General features: G+C 42.5%; 1 protein-coding gene across 2 annotated transcripts in view; it reads left to right on the top strand.

Moving 5' to 3' along the window:
• GLS (glutaminase) overlaps positions 1 to 24,288 on the top strand; it is a 74,208-nt gene that overhangs the window by 43,450 nt on the left and 6,470 nt on the right. For both annotated transcript variants that reach the window (XR_013991418.1, XM_081024207.1), the window contains exons 15-16: positions 20,687 to 20,748; positions 24,118 to 24,194. Coding sequence is in view for 1 of the 2 variants with exons in the window: in XM_081024207.1 (XP_080880333.1) it covers positions 20,687 to 20,748; positions 24,118 to 24,194 (139 nt within the window). In the remaining variant the exon portion in view is untranslated. The remainder of the gene's footprint in view (positions 1 to 20,686; positions 20,749 to 24,117; positions 24,195 to 24,288) is intronic.

Raw genomic sequence — 24,288 nt, 5'->3', positions numbered from 1 at the left:
AAAATTGCCTTTTTGGCAGGTAGGGTTGCTGTGCAAAATCATTTTCAAGAAGCTTTTCTGCCTTTGTGCATGCACATGCGTGCACATAATTATGTGGATTGTGACTGTAGACGCCAATTGAGAATTTAAAAAAAAATTAGTTCACTGAAATCATTGGCCACAGTTAGACACAGCTAACTGCATTAAAAAATGACTGGTTTCTCACAGTCTCACTGGTTTAATCTTGTGCACCTTGCTGCATCTTTATAGATTTGGTTAGTGTGACTAACTACTAATAATGCAAAATGTATAGAATGGAATGGAAGCCAAAGAGAAAAGGGAAATGGCAGGGAAATACAAGGAAGGCAAAAAAACATGCACACTTCTTGGAAATACTGTTGTTTGTGGTTTCCCCCCAGGTCTTGATAATACAGTGGTACCTCTGGTTACAAACACTTCTGGTAACCTGGAAGTAGCTGCTCCTGGTTGCAAACTTTGCCCTCAGGATAAGAACTGTTTCAGCTTAAGAATGGACCTCAGGAATGAATTAAGTTCGTAACCAGAGGTACCACTGTACATGCCATTGAGATTCCAATTCTATACCCACTTACTAGGGAATAAGCCCCGCTGAAGTCTGTAGGACATATTGCTGAGTAAACATGTATAGTTGTACCTTGGAAGTCGAACAGAATCTGTTCCAGAAGTCCATTCGACTTCCAAAACTTTTGAAAACCGAATGCAGCTTCTGATTGGCTGCATGAAGCTCCTGCAGCCAAACAGAAGCCGCAGAAACATTGTCGGACATTCAGGTTCCAAAAGAAGGTTCGCAAACCGGAACACTCACTTCCGGGTTTGCGGCGTTTGGGAGCCAAAACGTTCGAATTCCAGGGTGTTCAACAACCAAGGTACGACTGTATAGGATTGTGCTATAACATATGACACGCAGTGTGTGCTTGGTCATGTTTATTTTAATTATTTTACTGAGCAACATTAAAACCTCTGTGTGCGGTTTTAATAACGAGCAGTTTATCTGAAATAAAAATCTAAAGTCTCTTCCCAGTAAGCATCAGATTATCATATACAAAAAAGTAGAATTCAAAATTTGTGTCCCATCTATAGGGGATCCAAAATCAGTAGAGGGGAAACGCAGTTTGCTAGGTGAGTCGTATTCTCTGCAGTGAGGAATTCACTGTACCATTATTTGAAGTATTTGTAGATTTGGTGGTTGAAAATGTCCTGCGAAACTTGTTAGGTAAACAAAACTCAACTTGTCACTGTTTGGGTGCTAGTAGATCTGTATAAAGAACCAGAATATAAGAACCAAGTGGATTGATCTCTGTGGTTGGGGTGATCCCAAATCCACAGGCTTCCCTCTTCCTTTAAATGATGGGAACAGCTTTGTCATGCAGATCCCCTCTGTCCCCGGATCTGGTCCACAAGCTGTGTATACTTCAAGTAATAAAGACGCTTGTCAGGTGTTCCTGTCTAGTCCTCCTTTCATGCTAGCTTCCTTAGGAGGATGCCGAAAGCTCACTATCCTTATTTAAGGTTAATTATTATCAAAGTCATATGTAAGGTACAAGCAGGAGAAACTAAAGTCCAAACAGCATTAAATCATCTCAAATCCTAGTACTCCAGCTTAACTTGAATGTAGATTTACGGCATACTAAGCTAGGTAATCCTCGGCTTGTCATGCAACATCTATTTTTATTTCTGGTCTCTATATCTGCACCTGAGAATAGAGGTTGCTTCCCAATATTCCTGCCCCATTTTTGAGCAATATTGCCACATTTGCTCGGTATTTTACAAGTTTGTTGTGGCTGTTAGTACTGCGAAGCCAACTTTGTGCCTTGCAGAAAAGAAGAAAGGGACCCCAAGGGTCATCCAGTCCAACCCCTTGCAATGTAGGAATATCTTGCCCAACATGGGGCTTGAACCCACAACCCTGAGATTAAGAGCCTCATGCTCTACCGACTGAGCTAACAGATACTCAGCATAGTACTTCACTGGATCATCTTCACACTAAATTCATTTTTATCCCTGGAGTGTATTATTTCAAGTCTGATTTAATCCTTGTACCTGACAATTGTGGTTAGTGAGCATTATTTTTGAGTCGATATGCGGTACTCACGTTTCAGCTGATTCTCTGAAGTTAGCGGATGCAAGGTTTATTAATTTTTTCCATCCCTGAAACATCCAGCTGCAGACCAATATTGCACAAACAGTTATTCTAGATGTCTTAGCACAGATACCTATGTGGACTGGGCAACTGGTTAAAAACTGAGTAGTTTGGAAGGCTTTCGTTTCATAAAGGTAAAGGGACCCCTGACAGTTAAGTCCAGTCGCGGACGACTCTGGGGTTGCGGCGCTCATCTTGCTGAGATGAGCCGAGGGAGCTGGCATTTGTCCGCTCTGCAGACAGTTTTTTCAGATCATGTGGCCAGCATGACTAAACCGCTTCTGGCGAACCAGAGCAGCGCACGGAAATGCCATTTACCTTCCCGCTGGAGTGGTACCTATTTATCTACTTGCACTTTGACGTGCTTTCAAACTGCTAGGTTGGCAGGAGCCAACGGGAGCTCACCCCGTCGCGGGGATTTGAACCGCTGACCTTTTGATTGGCAAGCCCAAGGGGCTCAGTGGTTTAGACCACAGCACCATCCGTGTCCCATTTTCCATTTCATATTTGTCAACAAAACCCAGATTACAAAAACCACACTAGTGTGAAGAAACAAACATGGTAGTACAGAATCATTATACTTCAATAGTGAATTAAAACAAAGATTTGGGCATTATTTCCAAGTTAAACATCAACATTCAGTTAAAACATTTCTGCTTTTTGCCACTTTTTAAAGACAGTCATCCAGTCATTCATTTTATTTCACAGATTCTTGCAGCAAAATAAATTTGATATTTCATAGTTCAGTTAGACCTTTTCACACAATTCTGTAGCAATACTACAGGTTACATTTAAAGTTTGCAATCACACCTGTTATATTTTGTCACTTAGTAAAGTCTGTTTGACATCCATGAATATATTTAAGAGTTTTAATTCAGCTGTCAAGATGTCCATAACTTTGAAAACCTGATGCACAGATCTCGAACAACGTAAGTCTGGTGTGGTACGGTTTTCTCCAGTTATAAATCTGTGTTCCTTCCCATGCTAACAGGTAAGATGCCTGTCCTTGTAACTTTAATTATACTATTGGTTAAAGGATTGAATAAAACAGTCAAGCAGGCTATATACAGTTTGGATGAAAGTCCAGCCAATCTTAGAGATTTACCACTTTAAATTTCAAAATAGCTAAATTGATTTCATCTTTTATAACTGGTGGCTTCAAAAGTTATTATCGTGCATTGAGAACAACTAGGGGTTTTCAACTGATCCCCAAATGCTGAAATCTGGTTCTAAACAATATTTCTTAAAATATTATACAAAAGCAAAAAACAAAACAAAAGTTGCCTTTTCTACTGGGCTCTCACCTTGGTTTTGAACAGGTTTTCAAATACTGTTTCTTAGTGGTGTGTTGTGGATTTTTGGTCTTGTTTTTTTAACTCGTCGGAAAGTTGCTGATCTGCATGGTTTATTCTTTTTGCTTCGGAAAAGTTTGAAAAATTCCATCTGATAACACTTTTAAAAACATTTAATTATTGGCTTTGGTGATGGTGAACTTCCCTTTGCTTGTGTTAGATTTGACTAGGAAATTCTGAGCTTTTCAACAAGTGTATTTTTTTGGGAGGGAAACACCCCCTGGCTCATAATGTTTGCATAGGTGTGCTAAAAGCGTCACACGCAAGGGCATTTGTTGCATTGTCCCCAGGAATGGCAGTTCCCAACACTAGACAAAGATCCTTTTGAAAGTTCAGCTGCCACCCTGGAAACACTGTCCAGATTTACCTGGGATCAGAAGAAGATCTTAGATATGAATAGGAGGCAGCAATTGTGTAAAATGTTTGCAAGTAAAATTGAGTAAATAGACCCACATACCAAACATAGGCACCAGACAAAAAACTGCTTCAGAGATCACATGATTCATAGCAATCCAGTAAGAGTTTTTTGTGTTTAACAGTACAGGAATTTTGCACGTTATACGCCTTCCTTAGTCATCAAGCATGCTCCATGTCGACTGCATGTGCAGAATCTTAACAGAATCACATGTTAAATCCAAAACCAGAGAACGTGGGGATGGCATGATTTATTATTTACCCCGTTTGGAAGACAAGTTTGTTCTAGTTTGTAATGGTGAACTTCAGAGACTGCTCTCCCCATTTAACTCTTTGAGATCTTGGATTTTCGAGATCTAAAAGATCCCCCCCCCCCATAATATTGTCACATGTTTAACATGACCACACTATTGAACTTCCACCTGTCGGTGTAGTTAGTTCATTGTTAAAAATTTCTCTGAAATAATAGTCTTAACATTGATTTTTTAAAAAACTTATTTAACTGCATGCAACTTTCTTGTGTACTTAGTTTCTCATTAGTTTCTTGAGAGGTATAGAAAAATTTACCTGATGTTAAATATATGTACACTTGATGTTGCAAAATAGTATATTCTTTAATGTGGCAGTAAGAAAATAATAATATCTAGCCGTTTGTTGGATTAAAATACTGCCAAATATTAAGCGTTTGAAATTTTCCTAATCTTATGTAAAAGGAGGTGGTAAACTTTAGTAAGTAAAGAGGCCCTCTTTATTTTTTCTGATTGCTTTCAGGAAAATCTGCCCAAGTTTTCCACATTTTAAAGAAATCTTTTGGAGTGATGTTGGGCCCATATACACATCCAGGTGTCATTTTTCTATAATAATAAAATTTCTAGATGATATATCTCCCAATACCATCTTTCTTATATCCTTCTGCTTTTAAAAAAAGATAACTTTTGTTTTCTCTGTGTAGATGTGACACAAACTTTTCCAAGTTTCGTTCCCCACAGTTCTTAATTTCTTTTTAAGATGTGTTTGTTACCTGCAAGAGAAGAACACACTTTCTCCTCTTTTAATAAATGAGAGCATTTTTTTTTTTTACTTTTCCCTGGATTTAATCCTTTGATACTTGATGAAAAGCATTTTAAATGCCATCATGCTTGGATTTCAATATTAATTAGACATTTATTCTTTCTTTCCAATACAGTGAGAAGAAAGAGAAGAACAAAGGAGAACACACAAAATACAAATTTTATTCCCTTGGTTTTTTTAGGTAGTGCATGTAATGGTGAATCCTTCTAAATTTGCAATAATTCTTGGACATTCTCTGTTGCTTGCACTACGGTCAACTTTTTTGGCCCAGTTTGGATGTGGTTGCTAAACCGTGGCTTGGTGCTCAGGGCTGAGCCTTAGGCTTCCTTCTCTGCTCTCACGGACTGTATCACACGAAATCATCCTCTTGAGTAGACCCATTTAAACGAATGGACATTACTAACTTAAGTCCATTGATTTAATGGGTTACGCTACTGTCTAATCCGCATCTGGGGAAACCATGGTTTGCTATTACATCCAAACCGAGTAAGGTACAGTTTGGGGAAACCATTGTCTACCCGAAACCAGAGGTGGAAGGCAGAATTTGAAATGAAATTCTAGTTTGGTTTGGAGGTAATACATGGTTTGCACAAACTATAGTTTGCCTGACCTGGAAACAATGGCAAACCTAAACCATTCATTGTGGGAATAAATTCAGTGTTCCTATGGGGAGAAGGGAATGTGTGAGCCCAACGTTCAGCCCTGATGCCCAAACCATGGCTTGTGTCTTTACATCCAAACTCAATTTATGCATTTTCCTTTCCTTCAAACGTACACTTAAATCTTGAGGTCTCTTCTTACTTCTTCTGAATGGATTTTGTTAAAGGCTTTGACCTCTAAACCCAAATGTCAGTGATACTTCCCATTTATTTGCTAGCAGTGTCTACTTTTATCCTTAACATTGTTAACTTCACAAGAAACTATCTTTTTTCTCCTTTATGCCACTGGCGGGAATTGGGTTCTCTTCTCCTGTATTCAGGCTACAGACATTCCTGATCTTCCTCTGCGTCTTCTGAAAGCTCTCTTACTTTAATACTTCAAAGTTCACTTCCTTGATCTCTGCCTGTAGTCGAATCAACTCTCTGCATGTGTTGCTCCATTTAGATTTACTGAACCAAATACTTTGGGTGTGTGCTTCCTTTCCACTTACCTCTTCCAGTCCATTCAGTTTCGCCTCTTGTAATCTGATGTGTCAATTTTATAGTCCTCCGCTGTAGAACCGATTCTTAAACGCACTTCATAGGTATGAGATCAGTAACTTTCATTTTAAAAGAGGGCGATTTGAAATCCTGAATGCAATTTAAGTAGAAGGCGTTTGAGGTAAGAAGCCTGCCTGCTATGCTTATGACTTCTAGTCAGTTTCCCCTTGACCAGCAGATTTACTTGCTGAGGAATGTGTGATTTCCTTAAAAGCAAAATCCCAAACCCAACTTAACGTTGTTTAGAAATGTATTAAGGGCTGATAGGACACTTGTAGATTTTGTGGTCTCCTCCTTTTTAAAGGTTCATTACATCCTGTGGCTTTCCCCATGTGTTCCCACTGTTTCCCATATTAAATTTTCATTCATCTCAGATGATAGAAATCTTACAGGGGTGCCTTGGTTCTCAAACTTAATCCTTTCCGGAAGTCCGTTCCAAAACCAAAGCGTTCCAAAACCAAGGCACGCTTTCCCATAGAAAGTCATGCAAAATGGATTAATCCGTTCCAAACTTTTAAAAACAACCCCTAAAACAGCAATTTAACATGAATTTTACTATCTCACGAGACTATTGATCCATAAAATGAAAGCAATCATCAATGTACTGTTCTATAAAATAAATAAGACAGTATTGTAGATGATAAAAATTAAAATTATTATTATTTTCTTACCTGCACTGATGATCGTCCTTGTTTGGATGGGGGGCTTTTATCCATTTCCGCAGTCACACAATCAGTAGCTGAACTGGGTTCCATACAGTCACAAAAACAAATTAACTGAAAAAGCCTCAAAAACAAAAACGCAAAATAAATAGCAAAAACAAAAGCGCCAGACTTAATCCATTCTGGAATGTTTGAAAACCAAGGCGCAGCTTCTGATTGGTGCAGGCGCCCTGGAAACAATAGCCGACAGCCACATCAGACGTTCGACTTCCGAAAAACGTTCGAAAACCGGAACACTTCTGGATTTTTGGCGTTTGGGAACCAAGGCATTTGAGAACCAAGGTGCCGCTGTATAGCCAACATACCTGCTCGCGTATCTGGAAGGGAGGGTACGCTCAGTCCAGTAAAGGCAGGTTTTAAAAACCCATTGAAGGCCAGTTTTAAAAACCCTGGCTTGAATTGTTGATTTGAAAGTCCTATTTTCAAAGTCTCCAGAGTAGGTGCTTTGATTGAGGTGCTCTGCTCTAAATCTTTTAGTGGCAGGAGCGCATCTTAAAACTGCCAGTAGTTAAATATATTACTATATATAATAACAATGCAGGACAAGTGCAGATCCTTTTGAATTGCGACTTAGAAAGCGCAGCTGATCATCATTAGCGTTACCAATAAATTTTGAAATACAAACAGGCATGTCCATTCCTTTCGTAGCATGGGCTACATCAGTGCACCAGTTGCTCCAATGGCAAACATATTAGTTAAAAACGAAGGGATTATTCCGGCTGAAGCTCTTTCACTTTGAACGTTGCAACTGCCTTCCCGTGGAGCCAGCTATTTCGTGCCACGCGGTGATTCAAAATATGTTTGTCCCCACTGTGTAAACGGGATGCAAATCGCTGAGTTTGCACTGAAGCTCCCTGCCACCAATTATTAAAATAATTAGCAAATGCAAGTGGGAACTATGATGCTTCGCATGTGAGTACTTTCATTGGACTGAGGCATGTTGAGACTTCTTTTTGCTTGATGACAGCGTTGAAAATCACTTGCAATAACAAGTAGGAAGAGTGTTGTTTGCCCAGTTTCTGTTTTTAGGCTTGGCCACTGTGTGAACGAAATACTGGACTTAGATGGGCCTTTTGCCTGATTTATCATTATTATTGTCAGTGCTTTTTTCCAGGGGGTACTCAAAGGTACACAGTACCAGCACATCTTTTGTTGCTGTTAAAAAGTGTGACACTTACTGGAACAGCCTCACAGTGAGTTTTGGCACCTCTTTTTTGTGGGGGGGAAACCCAGATGATGATGATGATTATTTAAATCTGTACACCGCCCTACATCTGCAGGTCTCAGGGCAGTCCGCAACATATAATTACAATTCTACACGGCACATAATAAAAACAAGAACAAGAGCAACCCACATTTTAAAAGGGCATTTGATATCATCTAACAGGACTCTTCTGATCTTACAAGAACAACCAAAAACGGTCAGACTTAACCCCTCCAATTTCCTGTGGCTTGTTCTGTGGAAGTATATGAAACAATTTTAAAACCTCGTTCTCTTCTGTGTGCTATGTATGATAGTGCACTTAATACTGGGCATAACAGAAAATTTTGCTGTTTCCATTTTTTTAAGGAAGTCCACATCTTGATGTAAAAACTGGAATGTAGTTATCCTTCAGATTCTGCCCTTCTCTGAATTTTACAATACAGTTTTCAACTCAAAACATGTTCCAAAATGGGTGCTTAAAAAAATAATAATGCTACTCCTTATAATTTAGGATAAAATATGTCTAGAAATGCCTGCACTGAGATAATATGAGTGGTGTTCAACTAACTTTGGGCACACACAAAAGCGGGGTCTGCTAAGTGCAACAGGACTTGCACCCCTCTCTCTCCTCCACTCAAATGTGCCCTGCAGGCTCCCTAAATCTGCTCTGGGGGTTTTGGGTGGGAACCCAGAGCAGGTTTGGGGGAGCAGGGGGAGGAGAGGAGAGAACGTCTCGCCAAACAAACAGAAGTCATTCTGCACACTTGTAACCTTTAGCACTACATAGACTGACCCATATCATTTAAATACATATTTTGTGATTAAAATGAACATGAAAAACATTTTTATGGAGATTAATGTTAAGTCTGCATTTTCAGTAGGCATAGTAGGAAACATTCTTAGTTTGTAGGGATATATATATATAGAGAGAGATAGATATAGATATAGATATAGATATAGATATATAATATTAAATCTCACCTCTTTATCTAACCCAGGGTTTCCCAAACTCAGGTCACCAGCTTTTCTTTTTCTTTTTTATTTTTTGGACTACAACTCCTATCATCCCTAGCTAGCAGGACCAGTGGTCAGGATTGATGGGAACTGTAGTCCAAAAACAGCAGCAGCAAACCCAAGTTTGGGAAACCCCAGATTCTAACCTCTCTTTATCATCTATCCTGCTCATCATATGCTTCTCTGTCATTTTCCGCAGGGTTTCACAAACCTCGGTGCACAATTTTACAAACCACTCTCATGTCCCCAGTGAGTTATTCTATTTTTTGTTCCTGGCTGAGAAAGCCTAAAATACTTGAGACTTCCAACCCCTTAAATATTTTGATTCCCTCCTTCACCCCAAAACTGTTCAAACATCTCCCTGTTTGCGAGTGTGTTCTTTAAAGGGAGTGGCCCTCTGAGGTATGTGGTCCTCAGTCTTTGTGTGGTTTTAAATGTCAGAATCTGAGTGCTTTGAATTGGCTCCTGAAGCTAACAGGAAAGCTATTCCCCTGAGTAGGTGGACTGTGGTAATCTGAAAGGGCAGCTAGAGTGCATTGCTGCAGTCAATCTGCGGGTTACAAGGGCATGGATGATCTTTCGCAAGATCTTTGCGGGTCAGGAGGGAATGCAGCCAGTATTTTGTATACATCTGATATCCAAAGGTGTGTGTTGTCAGTAGTACCATCTGTTTCAGCTATCAAAGCTGAGCTCAAGAAGCTCTCCTGGCTGTGTGAGATCTGGTCCAGCCCATTAATTGCCAATTCATTATTTTCAGGCAAACTTTTTTCTCCCAGTCTTCCCTTATCTCCATCTTTTCAGAATCAGGCTGTCAACCCCTGCTGACCCTCATCACCTTGAATTACAGCATCCAAACATTTGTCCAGGACAGTTGCAGTCATTTCTTATAGCTTAGTTACCGAGGTGGATGGCAGTATAGCCAGGGCTATTTTTCTAGAAAAAAGAGTTGCCGGAACACGCCACAAATGCGAGCCAGCGTGGTGTAGTGGTTAAGAGCGGTGGACTCGTAATCTGGTGAACCAGGTTCGCTTCCCCGCTCCTCCACATACAGCTGCTGGGTGACCTTGGGCCAGTCACACTTCTCTGAAGTCTCTCAGCCCCACTCACCTCACAGAGTGTTTGTTGTGGGGGAGGAGGGGAAAGGAGATTGTTAGCCGCTTTGAGACTCCTTCGGGTAGTGATAAAACGGGATATCAAATCCAAACTCTTCTTCTTCTTCTTCTTCTTCTTCTTCTTCTTCTTCTTCTTCTTCTTCTTCTTCTTCCCTTCTTCCCATATGATGGCAATGGCACCCTTCTTGAGTTTCAGCAAGCCCTGAGTTTATCAGTGACAGTATTCCAAAGGATTTCTCATCGTGGCTTCAGACAGATATTAAAATGTGATCTTCTTCTCTGGAGATCACTCGTAGCGGAGTAAGATTGTCTTCCATAAAGACAGTTTTAACAGTGAGTTCGTAAGTGACTGTGGAGGCCAGTTCTGGATCCACACATCCTTCAACAGTAGGGACATAGGTTTCTGGGTGGGAGTCGATCATGGTGAGGGTTTGCCAAGCGTGCCTTCCTCTTATCGCATCTCTCCCTTTCATCCTGAGTTTGAGCATCTTCAAAGCCCAGGTAAAGGTAAAGGGACCCCTGACCATTAGGTCCAGTTGTGATCAACTCTGGGGTTGCGACGCTCATCTCGCTTCTGGGTCATGTGGCCAGCATGACTAAGCCACTTCTGGTGAACCAGAGCAGCGCACAAAAACGCCGTTTACCTTCCCGGCGGAGCGGTACCTATTTATCTACTTGCACTTTGATGTGCTTTCGAACTGCTAGGTTGGCAGGAGCTGGGACCGAGCAACGGGAGCTCACCCCATCACGGGGATTCAAACCGCTGACCTTCTGATCGGCAAGTCCTAGGCTCTGTGGCTTAACCCACAGCGCCACCCACATTCCTTTGGTAAAGGCTGTTCTCCAACTGGAGTGCTCACAGGCCAGTGTTTCCCAGTTGTCGATGTTTATACTACATTTTTTAAAAGATTTGCCTTGAGAGAGTCTTTGGACCTCTTTTGTTGTCCACCGGCATTACGCTTTCCATTTTTAAGTTCGGAATAGAGTAGTTGCTTTGGAAGATGATAGTCAGGCATCCGCACAACATGACAAGTCCAAGTTGATGCCAGTCACAGTGGAACCCCAGAAGTTTGCTTTCAAGGGACCTCTAAGCTGCCCTATGAGAGATAGCTTAAGGGAGAAAAAGAAGCCAAACCATTTTAGGATTTCTCCATTAGTCTACTTGCTGGGTCAGTTGGTATAATAAAACACCATTGCCCACAGGATCAAAAATCAGTGAAAAGCCCAGAAGTGAAAACCAGTGCATATCCAAATTTACATGCGTTGACAGTGGGTGAAATCCATACGCACATCCCATAAATTCAGAGTGCTTTGGCTCATGCACAGGGAGGGTGAAACTAACTTGTAACGGTGGCCTTATGGGATGTTGCTCTGGGAGGAGACTGTTCAGGGGGGTCCTTGAAAGGGTAGCTTACAGGGTTTCCCGAACCTGGGATTCCAGCTGTTTTTGGACTATAACTCCCATCATCCCTAGCTAGCAGGACCAGTGGTCAGGGATGATGGGAACTGCAGTCCAAAAACAGCAGCAGCAAACCCAAGTTTGGGAAACTGTCCTCTAATATGTGAGCAGAGGAGCTGTTCGCTCTGGTGATAGTCTTGGCTTTCTCTGCGTGTTCCCTGTCTGCTGGGGGACACATTATTAAAGAGAACGTTTTGTACGTCTCCACGAAGACACCCAGAAAACAATTGCCACTATTCCAGTGGCACATTTGAATGGCTGCTTTTATCTCATGGCCTTTGCCTTTGAATGCAGGTTCCTGGGAAACACAAATGGGGAGTTGTGAGTGTTGTTGCACCCAGGTCTGGTTTGTGGGTGTCACAGTGGTTCGCCACTGAGAACAGGATCCTGCCCAAGGTGGGTCATTGGCTCCTCTTGCGTTCTTACTTTACTGAACTCAACACCTAGTTTTTTGAAGATCTCTTTACTGAACTTAACACCTAGTTTTTCGAAGATCTCGGAAATCCAAATTATTGTTGCGTCCGGCTCTTTTGTCTAATAATTCTCAGTCTTTGGAAATCACATACTTCTGTAGATAAAAAAATTCTATATTAAGACGATTTGAGTGAAGGCTGGGAGAGCTTCCCACTCGATCCGTTATCTGCTGCTGTTATTCTTTTCTGGGTTCCTTACACTCGTATTTTCAGCTCGACTTTTGAAACGGCCGAGAGCAAGCTGGGACTTTGTGGGGGTGCGGGGGGAGGTATCCGCGCAAATATAAATGCTTAGGTGGGCATCATTTCAAGTTAATTCTGCATCTGTGGTTCCAAAATGAAATCCCTGGAAGCAGCTTTACGAGTTAATGCTGCCGCCGGCCTCCAAAAAGAAAAGCTGCCCTAACAGCATTGTGAAGTTAATGCCAGTGCGTTTGTAGGGAGGCAGAGGGTTGAGGGGGAAATATCGAACAACCTACAGACACTACAATATTGTGACTGTGCACCACCTAGGGGGCAAACCTGGAGCTGTCTCTCTCCTAAGAATTGAAATTGAAATACTTTATTGTCACTTGTACAACTTGTATACAGTGAGTTTACACGAGCACCTCCCACTCAGCTCTCTTAGTCTTAATTCCCCTCGTTTACTGACGCACACCCACCAAACCCGAAAGTCAGTTGCCCTGTTGTTATCTTTTCATTCACCAACCTAACAGCCCATGGATAGAAGCTGTTCTTTACCCTGTTGGTGCGACTAATCATGCTTCTATATCTTCTGCCTGAGGGCAGGAGATCAAGAAAGTGCCGGCCAGGGTGTGAATCATCCCTGAGAATTTTCCTCACTCTCCTGAGGCAACGTTCTTCCGCTGTTTCATCCAGCGGATTCACGGGACAGCCCATAATATCTTGTGCTGTATTCACCACCCTCTGTAGGCACTTCCTATCAGTTGATGTCAAACCAGCGTACCACACCGTGATGCAGTATGAAAGGACACTTTCTATTGTTGATTGGTAGAAGGAGATCATCAGATGTTGATTGACATCGTTCTTTCACAATACTCTGAGGAGATGGAGTCTCTGTTGGGCTTTCTTAACCACCTGGGTTGTATTTATTTTCCAAGTAAGATCTTCACTGAGATAAACTCCTAGGAATTTAAAGGAAGAGACTCTCTCCACACAGCCCTCCCCGATGTACAGCTCGGCTAGTTCTCCTCTCTTCCTCCGAAAGTCCAACACCATCTCCTGAGTTGTCCAATTCCTGAGGTATTGATGATATTCCTCTTTGCTTGCTTGCAGTGACATGATTAAAAATAATGTGGCATCCCAAAACTGGGGAGATTCATAGTTTTGGTAGGGTAGGGAAGTTTAGACCATCTTTCTGGGTGCTGTACCAGAATAGCCAGACTGAGTGCTTTACAGAGAGAGAGCGAGAGAGCGCACAATTATTTTTGGCAAAATTGTACAGTACGAAAATCAATACTGTTGCCGGCAGAGTCAAAAGCAGCATATATTGTAGTCTTTATTAATTCTGTGCCATTGCATTATCTTCCGCCATATCAACATTTTTTTAAAAAAAGTTTTTATTAAGATTTCCTTGGGTAACAAGTGTACGGCGTCTCTGCTTTCAGTTCACAGAGTCCTTCCTACAAGTCAGTTTCATTCGATGTGAAACCCTAATGTTATAGGCAATATGAGTTTGGGGGAGAAGAGGAGTTGGGGGGGATATACTTTTACATAGTGTTATGTGTGCAGTTTGTGTGTCAGTGTCACAGGGAAAGTAGGTTCTCTTTCCATTCATGTTTTCGTTGATTGGTTGCCTAAAGTTGACTGCAGTGAGTTTTGTTTGTGTGTAAAGGGGGGGGGGTGCTGTTGGGTCAAATTAGCCAAATCTGAGCTGTTGTATTTTTTCTTGTTGTCTAGTTGGGCTGTGTATGTAATAAAGGGGAGCCATACCAGGGTGAAGGCATCCTCTTTGCTTTGTCCTCACACCAGTTTCAGTTTTGAGATGACCCTGAGGCTTCTTGCAGATACTAGATTTCTGCATGCAGGGTTTTTCGTGGACGTTTTTCACAGTTGCACTAATAATGCTGATGCTGATGATAATAATTTATTACTTATACCCCGCCCATCTGGCTGGGCCTCCCCAGCCACTCTGGGCGGCTCCCAACAGAATATTAAAAACACGATGAAACATCAAGCATAAAAAAATTCCCTAAATAGGGCTGCCTTCAGATGTCTTCTAAAAGTCAGATAGTTGTTTATTTCCTTGACATCTGGTGGGAGGACGTTCCACAGGGCGGGCACCACTACCGAGAAGGCCCTCTGCCTGGTTCCCTGTAATAATTATTTTTATTATTGATACCCCGCCTGTCTGGCTAGGTTTTCCCAGCCAGTCTGTGGGGTTTCCAGAATAATATAGAAACATAATAAAACGTCGTGTTAAAAACTTCCCTAAACAGGGCTGCCTTCAGATGTCTTCTAAAAGTCAGATAGTTGTTTATTTCCTTGACACTTGATGGGAGGGCGTTCCACAGGGCGGGTGCCACTACCGAGAAGGCCCTCTGCCTGCTCCTTGTAGCTTCACTTCTCGTAGTGAGGGAACCGCCAGAAAGCCCTTAGAGCTGGACCTCAGTATCCAGGCTGAACGATGAGGTGGAGACCCTCCAGGTATACTACAAGACTCGATGCTGTCAGAGGGCATCTCGTAACGTAGCTTTGAGTTTTTCACTGCCATGTTCAGCACTGCAGTTTCGTTTTAGCTTTGAAGTCTGGGGATGGGACTTGATCAGTTTTCACTTTCCTGGCGCTTGGTTTGGTTTTGAATGGGGCAAGGGTTGTGTGGTGGCACTGATTAATATGGTTCAGCGAAATTAAGTGTTGCCCTTTGTTTGAGTTTCCAGATACCATTTGTAACCTGTACCTGGCATGATGTCAACTGAGGCTATTTTTTCAGATTCTTTCATACACAGGCATTGCATAGATCTCTTACACTTGTTTCGTTGTTGCCTTTTTCCTTTTTATTTGATAGGAGGAGAGAGAAAACCTGCAATCGCAAATGCAGAGCTCTCCCAGTAAGCTACTGATTCTGGTTCACCAGAAACACACTCACCTCAGACAGTACAGAATCTATTTTTTGCACATCGGCGCTAATCCCACTTTGAGCCGGATTAACGGGGGCACATCCTGTTAACAATAGGTGCCGAGGCCCTGCAAGGACAACAGCTGTTGCCTCATTTTGCTCTTGGGTGCTTGCCTCCTTAATACAGCTCACTTGGGTGCAAGATCCTCGGGCTGCCTGTGAACTGGTCAGAATGCTGGTTTGATTGTGACACAGCTGAAATCAAAGATTACTATCTTGAACGTCTTTGGAGCTGGGCCAAGGGTAAACACGAAAGACGCCGCCACTTGGCTGCTGCTAATGCCTTTTCCTTGAACAACAACATGCAGAATTTAAGTCCGTTACAGTGCTCTGCAGATCCTAAAGGTCTGTTGGAAACAGGCCAGGAAAGCCATTGAGCAGTGCTGACACCAGGATTGTTTTATTAATGCCATGCTCTCGCGTGTGTTCTGCTTGCGTCAGTGAGCCAGGGAGGGTGTGTTGTGTGTGTGCACCGTTTGTGCGGTTTCAGAAAGTGAGATGAATTTGGTCAATTTTACTGAGCAGTTTTGCAGTTGTTGGGATGAATAAAATAGGTTCAGCACAGTGATATTTTTTCTAGAAAGAGAGGTGCCGGAACTCACCATGAACACCTCCCTCATTCTCTTAGAATGGCAATGGCGCCCACCTCAAAGGTGCCGGAACTCAGTTCTGGCTGGGGGGAAAAAGACCTGGTTTTGTATAATCTTACCAAAATGATTAGGGACGTGGTTTAAACCACAGAGCCTAGGGCTTGCCGATCAGAAGGTCGGCGGTTCAAATCCCTGCAACGAGGTGAGCTCCCGTTGCTCGGTCCCAGCTCCTGCCAACCTAGCAGTTCAAAAGCACATCAAAGTGCAAGTAGATAAATAGGTACCTCTCCGGCGGGAAGGTAAACGGCATTTCTGTGTGCTGCTCTGGTTCACCAGAAGCGGCTTAGTCATGCTGGCCACATGACCCAGAAGCTGTACGCCAGTTCCCTCGGCCAATAAAGCGAGATGAGCGCCGCAACCCCAGAGTTGACCACGACTGGACCTAATGGTCAGGGGTCCCTTTACCTTTACCTTTACCTTTACCAAGATGATTGGCATTTGGTTAACACCTTTGTAAATATTAATACCTTGAATTTAGCAAGAGATCTTCTGCCTTAGTGGTATCTTTGATTAATGCTGCTCTCCTGCTTTTTGTCGTCGGGATGTAAGGAAGAATTTCTCAACAAATGTAACATTTCCATTCTGCTTTCCTTTATTCCGCAGAGTAATCATGTGGAAAGTTTAAAAGCCTCTAATATCTATATTTAATCATGAATCTAAAGGAGTGGGATGGTTTTCAGATAGCAGGGAAGGAGTTGCCTGGAAAGCAGACCATTCTGACATCTGTAGATCAAACCACAGTGACCTCGGGCAGAAAAATCTCAGGGAATTTAATCAAGCTCTGAGCAAAATTGATTCATTTGAGGAATTTGTTTTTGCATGCATAGCAATCCAGAGGCTAGGTGAGGAGGGAATTGCCCCCCCTTTTGAGCTGAGAAGGAAAATGTGCGTTTTAAGCGAAAACTAGACTGCCACGTTAGGAGCGATTCATTTAGGGAGTCTGAAACAGCTTGTTGGACGAATCAGTCCTTAATCACAAATTCTTAATCACAAATTCCCGTTCTAGGACAGCAGTTCTCAAACCTTTATCTTCATGACTAATAGAATATTGCTGGTGGAATATTGCTTATGTGCTTTGAAATACATACAGTGGTACCTCGGGTTAAGAACTTAATTCGTTCTGGAGGTCCGTCCTTAACCTGAAACTGTTCTTAACCTGAGGTACCACTTTAGCTAATGGGGCCTCCTGCTGCTGCACACCAGAGCACAATTTCTGTTCTCATCCTGAGGTAAAGTTCTTAACCTGAAGCACTATTTCTGGGTTAGTGGAGTCTGTAACCTGAAGCGTATGTAACCTGAAGCGTATGTAACCTGAGGTACCACTGTATATATAAATCAAAGCACATAGATGTAATCTTGCCTTACTAATGCAATGGATGTGCTTCTGGGTTAAATAGAACAAAAACAAACTTAACGTTTTTCTTTTGCGCTGGTGTCAAAACCAGCACCATATCAAGAAAATCATAAGTTGCTATTAAGGTTCCATTCGAGTGGGAAATGTTTGAGGGAAAATCACACTTGCCCCCGTGTTGTCTTTTGAAAACTATGAGCCCAAAGCCAGGAGTTACACATAAGGGATTGCAGGCTGAAAAATCTTACACGTTTAAACCAAGAAAATGGTAACTAGTTGCAAAGCTGGTTTATGTGATATTATTGGTTTCTGCTTCTTTTATTTTGCATCCTTCCATTTGGCTTTCCTGGTCTCAGCTCTTAAAAAAAAACATCTTAAACATGAGTGCTGCCAGTGAACTGTTGAATGGATTTAGGAAATCATCCTGGCTTGGTATAAACTCACCCTTAAACGTTGGAAGCTGCCTTATTGCAGACACTGATCATCAGTCCACCAAGTTCAATATTTTCTATACTGATGGGCATGCAGGTTTTCAGATTGGACTGCCCCAACCCTACCTAGGGATGCTGGTGACTTAACACGAGCCCTTCTGCAAGCAGGGCACGTGCTCTCCCACCAAGCTGCTTCCTTACTATCACCAAAGCTTGGGGGGAAATGGATTATTTGGCCAAGAGTTATTTGAGTCAATTTAATAATTTATTAGCCAGGCAGGGACATTTGACCTTTTGCGAATTCATCGTTCTTGTGGTTCTTGTGTTACTCTGCCAGTTCCTCCACTTCTGTATCTAAGCAAAACAGCGTCAAGGATTCTCTATTCCTTACCCACACAAGGACGGAAGCTGCCACATTTTGAGTCAGTCTTACAAATAGGCCGGGGTAGTGTATCATTGCCGCCGTATCCTTGACTCGCGTTCGTGGCTTTGAGTTCTGCTTATCGGGGAGAGTTGCTGGCGATAATCTCTTTTTGCCAAGATAACGCGCTGGCAATTCAACAAATAGAGGCAAGCAGGTAGGCTGAGAGGTGAGCAGGCAGGCCTGCGCAGGGGTTGCACGAGGTGACGTCTGGGATGAGCTGCGGCCCAATCCTGCTTCATTCCACTTGGGAAGTGCCATTCTGCTCACGGTTAAAGAGGAAGCAGGAACAGAAAACGAGAGGGTGGGGATAGCTCCTCTCCCCTGGCATCTTCATGTACAAAAGTCAGAAGGGAGGGAGCCACCTTGCATACAGGTTTCCATGTGTTCTGGAACACTGAGGGGGTCAGGGTTCTGGAACGCTGAGGGATCAAGGTTCTGGAATGCTTGAGGTGTCAGGGTTCTGGAACATTGAGGTATCAGGGTTCTGGAATGCTGAGGGGTCAGGGTTCTGGAACATTGAGGTATCAGGGTTCTGGAATGCTGAGGTGTCAGGGTTCTGGAACATTGAGGTATCAGGGTTCTGGAATGCTTGAGGGATCAGGGTTCCAAACTGCCTGAAAGCCGTGTGTGTGTGTGTGTGTGTGTGTGTGTGTGTGTGTGGACTCCCTTTCCTGTATATGTGGTGTCACTGGGAGGGGCCCACTTCCCACTAGCATGTTCCTAGTAGTGAACCCAAGTAGGGATCGAGTGGGTACTATTTGTTCTGGGAGATCCCTGTTTAAGTGGAAAACACTGTACAGTGGTTCCTCTGGTTAAGAACTTAATTCGTTCCAGAGGTCCGTTCTTAACCTGAAACTGTTCTTAACCTGAGGTACCACTTTAGCTAATGGGGCCTCCCACTGCCACCGCACGATTTCTGTTCTCATCCTGAAGCAAAGTTCTTAACCCAAGGTACTATTTCTGGGTTAGCAGAGTCTGTAACCTGAAGCGTCTGTAACCCGAGGTACCACTGTAATTTCTTCTACAAATAGTGCTGGAGCTGGCTATGTGTTTTGGGGTCTCTGTGGGATGACTCTTACATATATATATATATATATATATATATATATATATGATGGGGGAGAGAAAGAGCTTGTCAAAAACTCACAGGCTTCCTCTTTGGAATGGACCCTGCACTGTGCTGCAGCTTCCCAGAAGCCTTTGCATGGGTCACGCCTTACTGGAAACAATATGGTTGCTGCCATGTTTGATGCCCTGGGTCCCTTTGGGAGGAAGGGTAGGGGTATAAATTGAATTAACTGGATAAATAACCTGTGCCTAAGTCCAACATGTGAAATAGTAAGAGCTTGAAAAGTGTGCTCAGCACTTGTTGTATAAAGCTGTCTCCCAATAGTTTCTGCCTGTCCTATGTTTAATTATCTTCTTTCACCCACTCTCTTGAGTCTCTTTAAATAATAAAATGTACATAAAATATAAATTTGCTACGAACGTGAATATATATTCTTTTTAAATAGTATTTTGGTTACCTGACATTGTAGTGGGGTAGGGTTAGGGTTATAATGCCAATATATTTCTGGCAATATATTTGGCAACCAGTGTACCCCTTTGGTTTCAGATAGTATATGGGTAGATGAGTCAAAAAAGCCTGGGACACAAATTTAGACCAAACTAAGCCTCCTAGAGCACAATATACATTGTGGTCAGAATTGAGTATATACTTCCAGTAAAAGGTAAAGGTAAAGGGACCCCTGACCATTAGGTCCAGTCGTGGCCGACTCTGGGGTTGTGGCACTCATCTCGCTTTATTGGCTGAGGGAGCCGGTGTACAGCTTCCGGGTCATGTGGCCAGCATGACTAAGCCACTTCTGGCGAACCAGAGAAGCGCACGGAAATGCCATTTACCTTCCCGCCGGAGTGGTACCTATTTATCTACTTGCACTTTGACATGCTTTCGAACTGCTAGGTTGGCAGGTGCAGGGACTGAGCAACGGGAGCTCACCCCGTCGCGGGGATTTGAACCGCCAACCTTCTGATCAGCAAGTCCTAGGCTCTGTGGTTTAACCCACAGCGCCACCCACGTCCCATATACTTCCAGAGTTAATGCTAAATACATTACTTCTGGTAAATGAGCTGCTAGAGGGCTGTGAAAATTTGTGTCCTGGCATTTGTAGACTCGACTACCCATGTACTATCTGAAACCAAAGGGGCGGATTGGTTGCCAGATTTCACTTTTTTGTTTTGTTTTTGCTCTCCTGCCCCACTATTAAATACAGCCTTTCTCGGATATCAGCTGCTAACCTTTCCAAGTGACAACTTTGGCTGTGTTCCACCGGTTTAATTGCTTTGAAGTTGTCCAGAACTAGAAATTTATACAGAGGCAAAGTTGCTGTTGATAAGGCTGACATGAAAGTTTGCAGGTGTTAGCATGTTTTTATACTCCCTTCTGCACCTCCCAGGAAAATAGAAAAAAAAAACCATTATAAATCCCTCCCCCTTTCCCTTCTCCATTACAGGTGAAATCTGTGATAAATCTCCTGTTTGCTGCCTACACTGGTGATGTGTCTGCACTACGAAGGTAAAATCCATATTTTGCTTTGTGCTGCATTATGTGAAATGTGTATGCCATATAGAGTAGCCATATTTCAAGAATTAAAAATCCGAGTTGTTTTTTTTAAGTTTCTAAAACCCGGACATTTTGCAAATTTCCCCCAAAAATTCCCCCAGGCGCTAATTCCGTCATTGGAATCGTGGACGTATGGCAATGCTATATAATGTATATATTAAACTTGGCCGGGCCATGTTCAGAGACACTGTGAGCGATGGAAGATCCATTTGAACAATAATTATAGTCTTAGATTCCAGAGACAGTCTATTCAAGGTGGAAAGAGGATTCAATTACTACATGGTTCCTTAATAATCATGTCTCCTGTGGGGAACCAGTGATATATTATTGAGTTTTATTGATTTATTGATTTTAATATGCTGTACACCGCTTTATTAAAAATATAAAGCGGCATAGAAATTTTAAAAATAAATAAAATAAAATAAAAATATAAGTAAATATTAAATAAAATAAAAATATAATACCTACGGGACCGCCTCTCTTGGTATGTCCCACAGAGGAACTTACGGTCTGCAAATAAAAACATCCTGAAGGTCCCAGGCTTCAGAGAGGTTAGGCTGGCCTCAACTAGAACCAGGGCTTTCTCGGCTGCGGCTCCAATCTGGTGGAACGCTCTGTCACAAGAGACTAGGGTCCTGCGGGACTTGACATCTTTCCGCAGGGCCTGCAAGACAGAGCTGTTCCGCCTGGCCTTTGGTCAGGGCGCAGCCTGACTCCCTCCTCTGGCAATCTGCACAGAATTTTGCTTAACGGTTGCCATCAATTTGATTTTAATTAATTTTTATAATGAAATGTTTTTAGAATGTTGGATTATTTGATTGTTATTAGCCGCCCTGAGCCCGGCTTCGGCTGGGGAGGGCGGGATATAAATAAATTTTTATTATTATTATTATTATTATTATTATTATTATTATTTATAAGTTCTGGCTGCAGAGTGGCCACATCTGCACCATACAGCCAGAGCACATTTCTTCCCCCCAGGGAATAATCCTGCAAACGGTAGTTTAAGGGCGCTGGGAATTGTCGCTTTGTGAGAGGTAATCTAAGGTTCCCTGGATTATTTCCGGTGAGCCATGACTTTGGCTCTGAGCACCAGTCGGTTCCTTTGAAGTTGACCTGACTTACCTAGAGAACTATCAGTGTACATAGTTTCAAGGTTTCGGGGGATAAGATTGAGAGGAACGTTTCCAGGTGTCACTTACCCATGTTTCACACTTCCCTTCGAAGAGGAGGGGGAGAAAGGCCATTTATATATGGTATAAATGTGATTTAAGTGCATTGTGTGCATGTGACCCCTGGCAATATAAATTATTTTTTAATACATAATATTGCGGTTGAGATGCACACTCCCCACAACCCTGTTTGTCCATTGTTTTAAATGAATACTGTTGGGAATGCCAGGAACCTGTTGCATAAAGCTAGTACAATTGCGGGTTTTAAAAAGCATACCAATTAAAGCTTTCATCAATTAAATCTGCAGAGCAAGTGATTAAAGCCATGGTGAAAATATTACAGGAGCGAGATTACATGCCCTCTGCTCGTTTTTAAATTTTTTTGCCTTTATTTTGAAACGTTTCTGCTTTTCTAGTGTATATGCAGAACCAATGGCTGCTCTGATGTTATTTTTTTTTACAAGCCAGGACAGTGCTTGAATGCAAAGGGGGGAACCAAGGCTTTTCAGAATGACGGGAAAGGAAGGAAAACTCTTCACACATAGAGCCTCCTAGCAAACGCATTACAATTTGGATGATTGAAACTCATTCCCCATTTAATGGCCCGGTTAGCTAAGGCATGGCAAACACTAACCATAGTTAAAGCTGAGGTGTCTGGCAGATGAACACTTAAACCTAACTTTATTATATTGAAGAATAGTTAAAAACACCAGCAGCTGAGCCTTGAGAGAGGTTCAAATTCCCCCACTCTTTATTCGAGCCAGCCCTGCTCAAATGCTGCTAGCCACATTTAACTATAGTTGAGCAGGAGGTCTAGGTTTGCACATAACACTAAGCTATGATTAATGTTAGCAAAGGCTTATAAAGCAACTACAAGCCTTAGTTAATGAATGACCTTCAACCAGAATTAATCATCCATAGTTAAGCCGCTAAGTTGGGTTCATACAACGCTTAAATCATGGTTTAATAAACCGTGGGTTTAGCATTAAGTGCAAACCAGGTCAGTGGGTGGTGCCCAATGCTATATTATTATTATTATTGTTGATGTTGTTGTTGTTTTATTTGTAACCAGCCCATCTGACTGGGGTGCTGAAGCCACTCTGGGCAGCTTCCAGCATATACCAAAATGTACTGTATTTTTCTGTGTATAAGACTAGTTTTTTCCCCTAAAAAATAATGTCCAAAATTTGGGGGCGTCTTATACACAGGGGCCATCTCCCCCCATTTTCTTAAATTGGAGTCCCCCAAAATAGTGGGCGTCTTATACATGGGTGCATCTTATAGAAGGAAAATTGCGGTAATTAAACATTAAAAACTTTCCCTATACAGGGCTGCCTTCAGATGTCTTCTAAAGGTTGCGTAGCCGTTTCTCTCCTTGACATCTGATGGGAGGGCGTTCCACAGGGAGGGCACCACTACTGAGAAGGCCCTCTGTAGCTTCACTTCTCACAGTGAGGGAACCAGCAGAAGACCCTCAGAGCTGGACTTCAGTGTCCAGGCTGGATGACAGGGATGGAGATGTTCCTTCAGGTACACTGGGCCAAGGCTGTTTAGGGCAGGCACCCCCAAACTTGGCCCTCCAGATGTTTTGGGACTACAACTCCCATCATCCCTTGCTAACAGGACCAGTGGTCAGGGATGATGGGAATTGTAGTCCCAAAACATCTGGAGGGCCAAGTTTGGGGGTGCCTGGTTTAGGACGTTAAAGGTCAGCACCAGCACTTTGAATCATGCTCAGAAATGTACTGGGAGCCAATGCAGGTCTTTCAGGACCAGTGTTCGATTTCCTAATGAAAGGACTCAGTTAGTGAAATGAGGAAGAGAGGCATTTTTTGGTGAGTCCCCCTTCAGCCCTCCTGAATCTGCCTCCAGAAGGAGCCGCCAACACTTTGTGGAACAGATTTGGGAAGAGGGCAGAGGGAGAATTGCCCAAAATGGCCTTCCTGCCATTCCACTGACAAAGTTCTTCCATCAGCATATGGAAAGCTTTAGATACCAATCGATATATTTTGAACTTCTAATTAAGCTTTCCTCATATCCAAGGCTTAGGAAACACTAGATGCTTGGTTCTGCATTATTTGGGACTGAGCTCTTTATCCCCTCCCCCCATTTTCCTCTCAAATTTTAATAATAATTTTATTTATTTCAGGTTTGCTTTGTCAGGCATGGATATGGAGCAGAGAGACTACGATTCCCGGACAGCGTTGCACGTAGCGGCTGCGGAAGGTTGTGGCAGTGAATAATCTCCGGCATTTCTTGTTAACATTTTAGCGTCGTTTAATATAACGAGTGCATAAAATTATCCTCCTCCTTGTGTTTT

This window comes from Podarcis pityusensis (genome assembly GCF_964106645.2).
Source record: "Podarcis pityusensis genome assembly, chromosome: 1".
Taxonomy (NCBI): domain Eukaryota; kingdom Metazoa; phylum Chordata; class Lepidosauria; order Squamata; family Lacertidae; genus Podarcis; species Podarcis pityusensis.
This window is presented reverse-complemented; position numbering and strand designations above follow the sequence as displayed.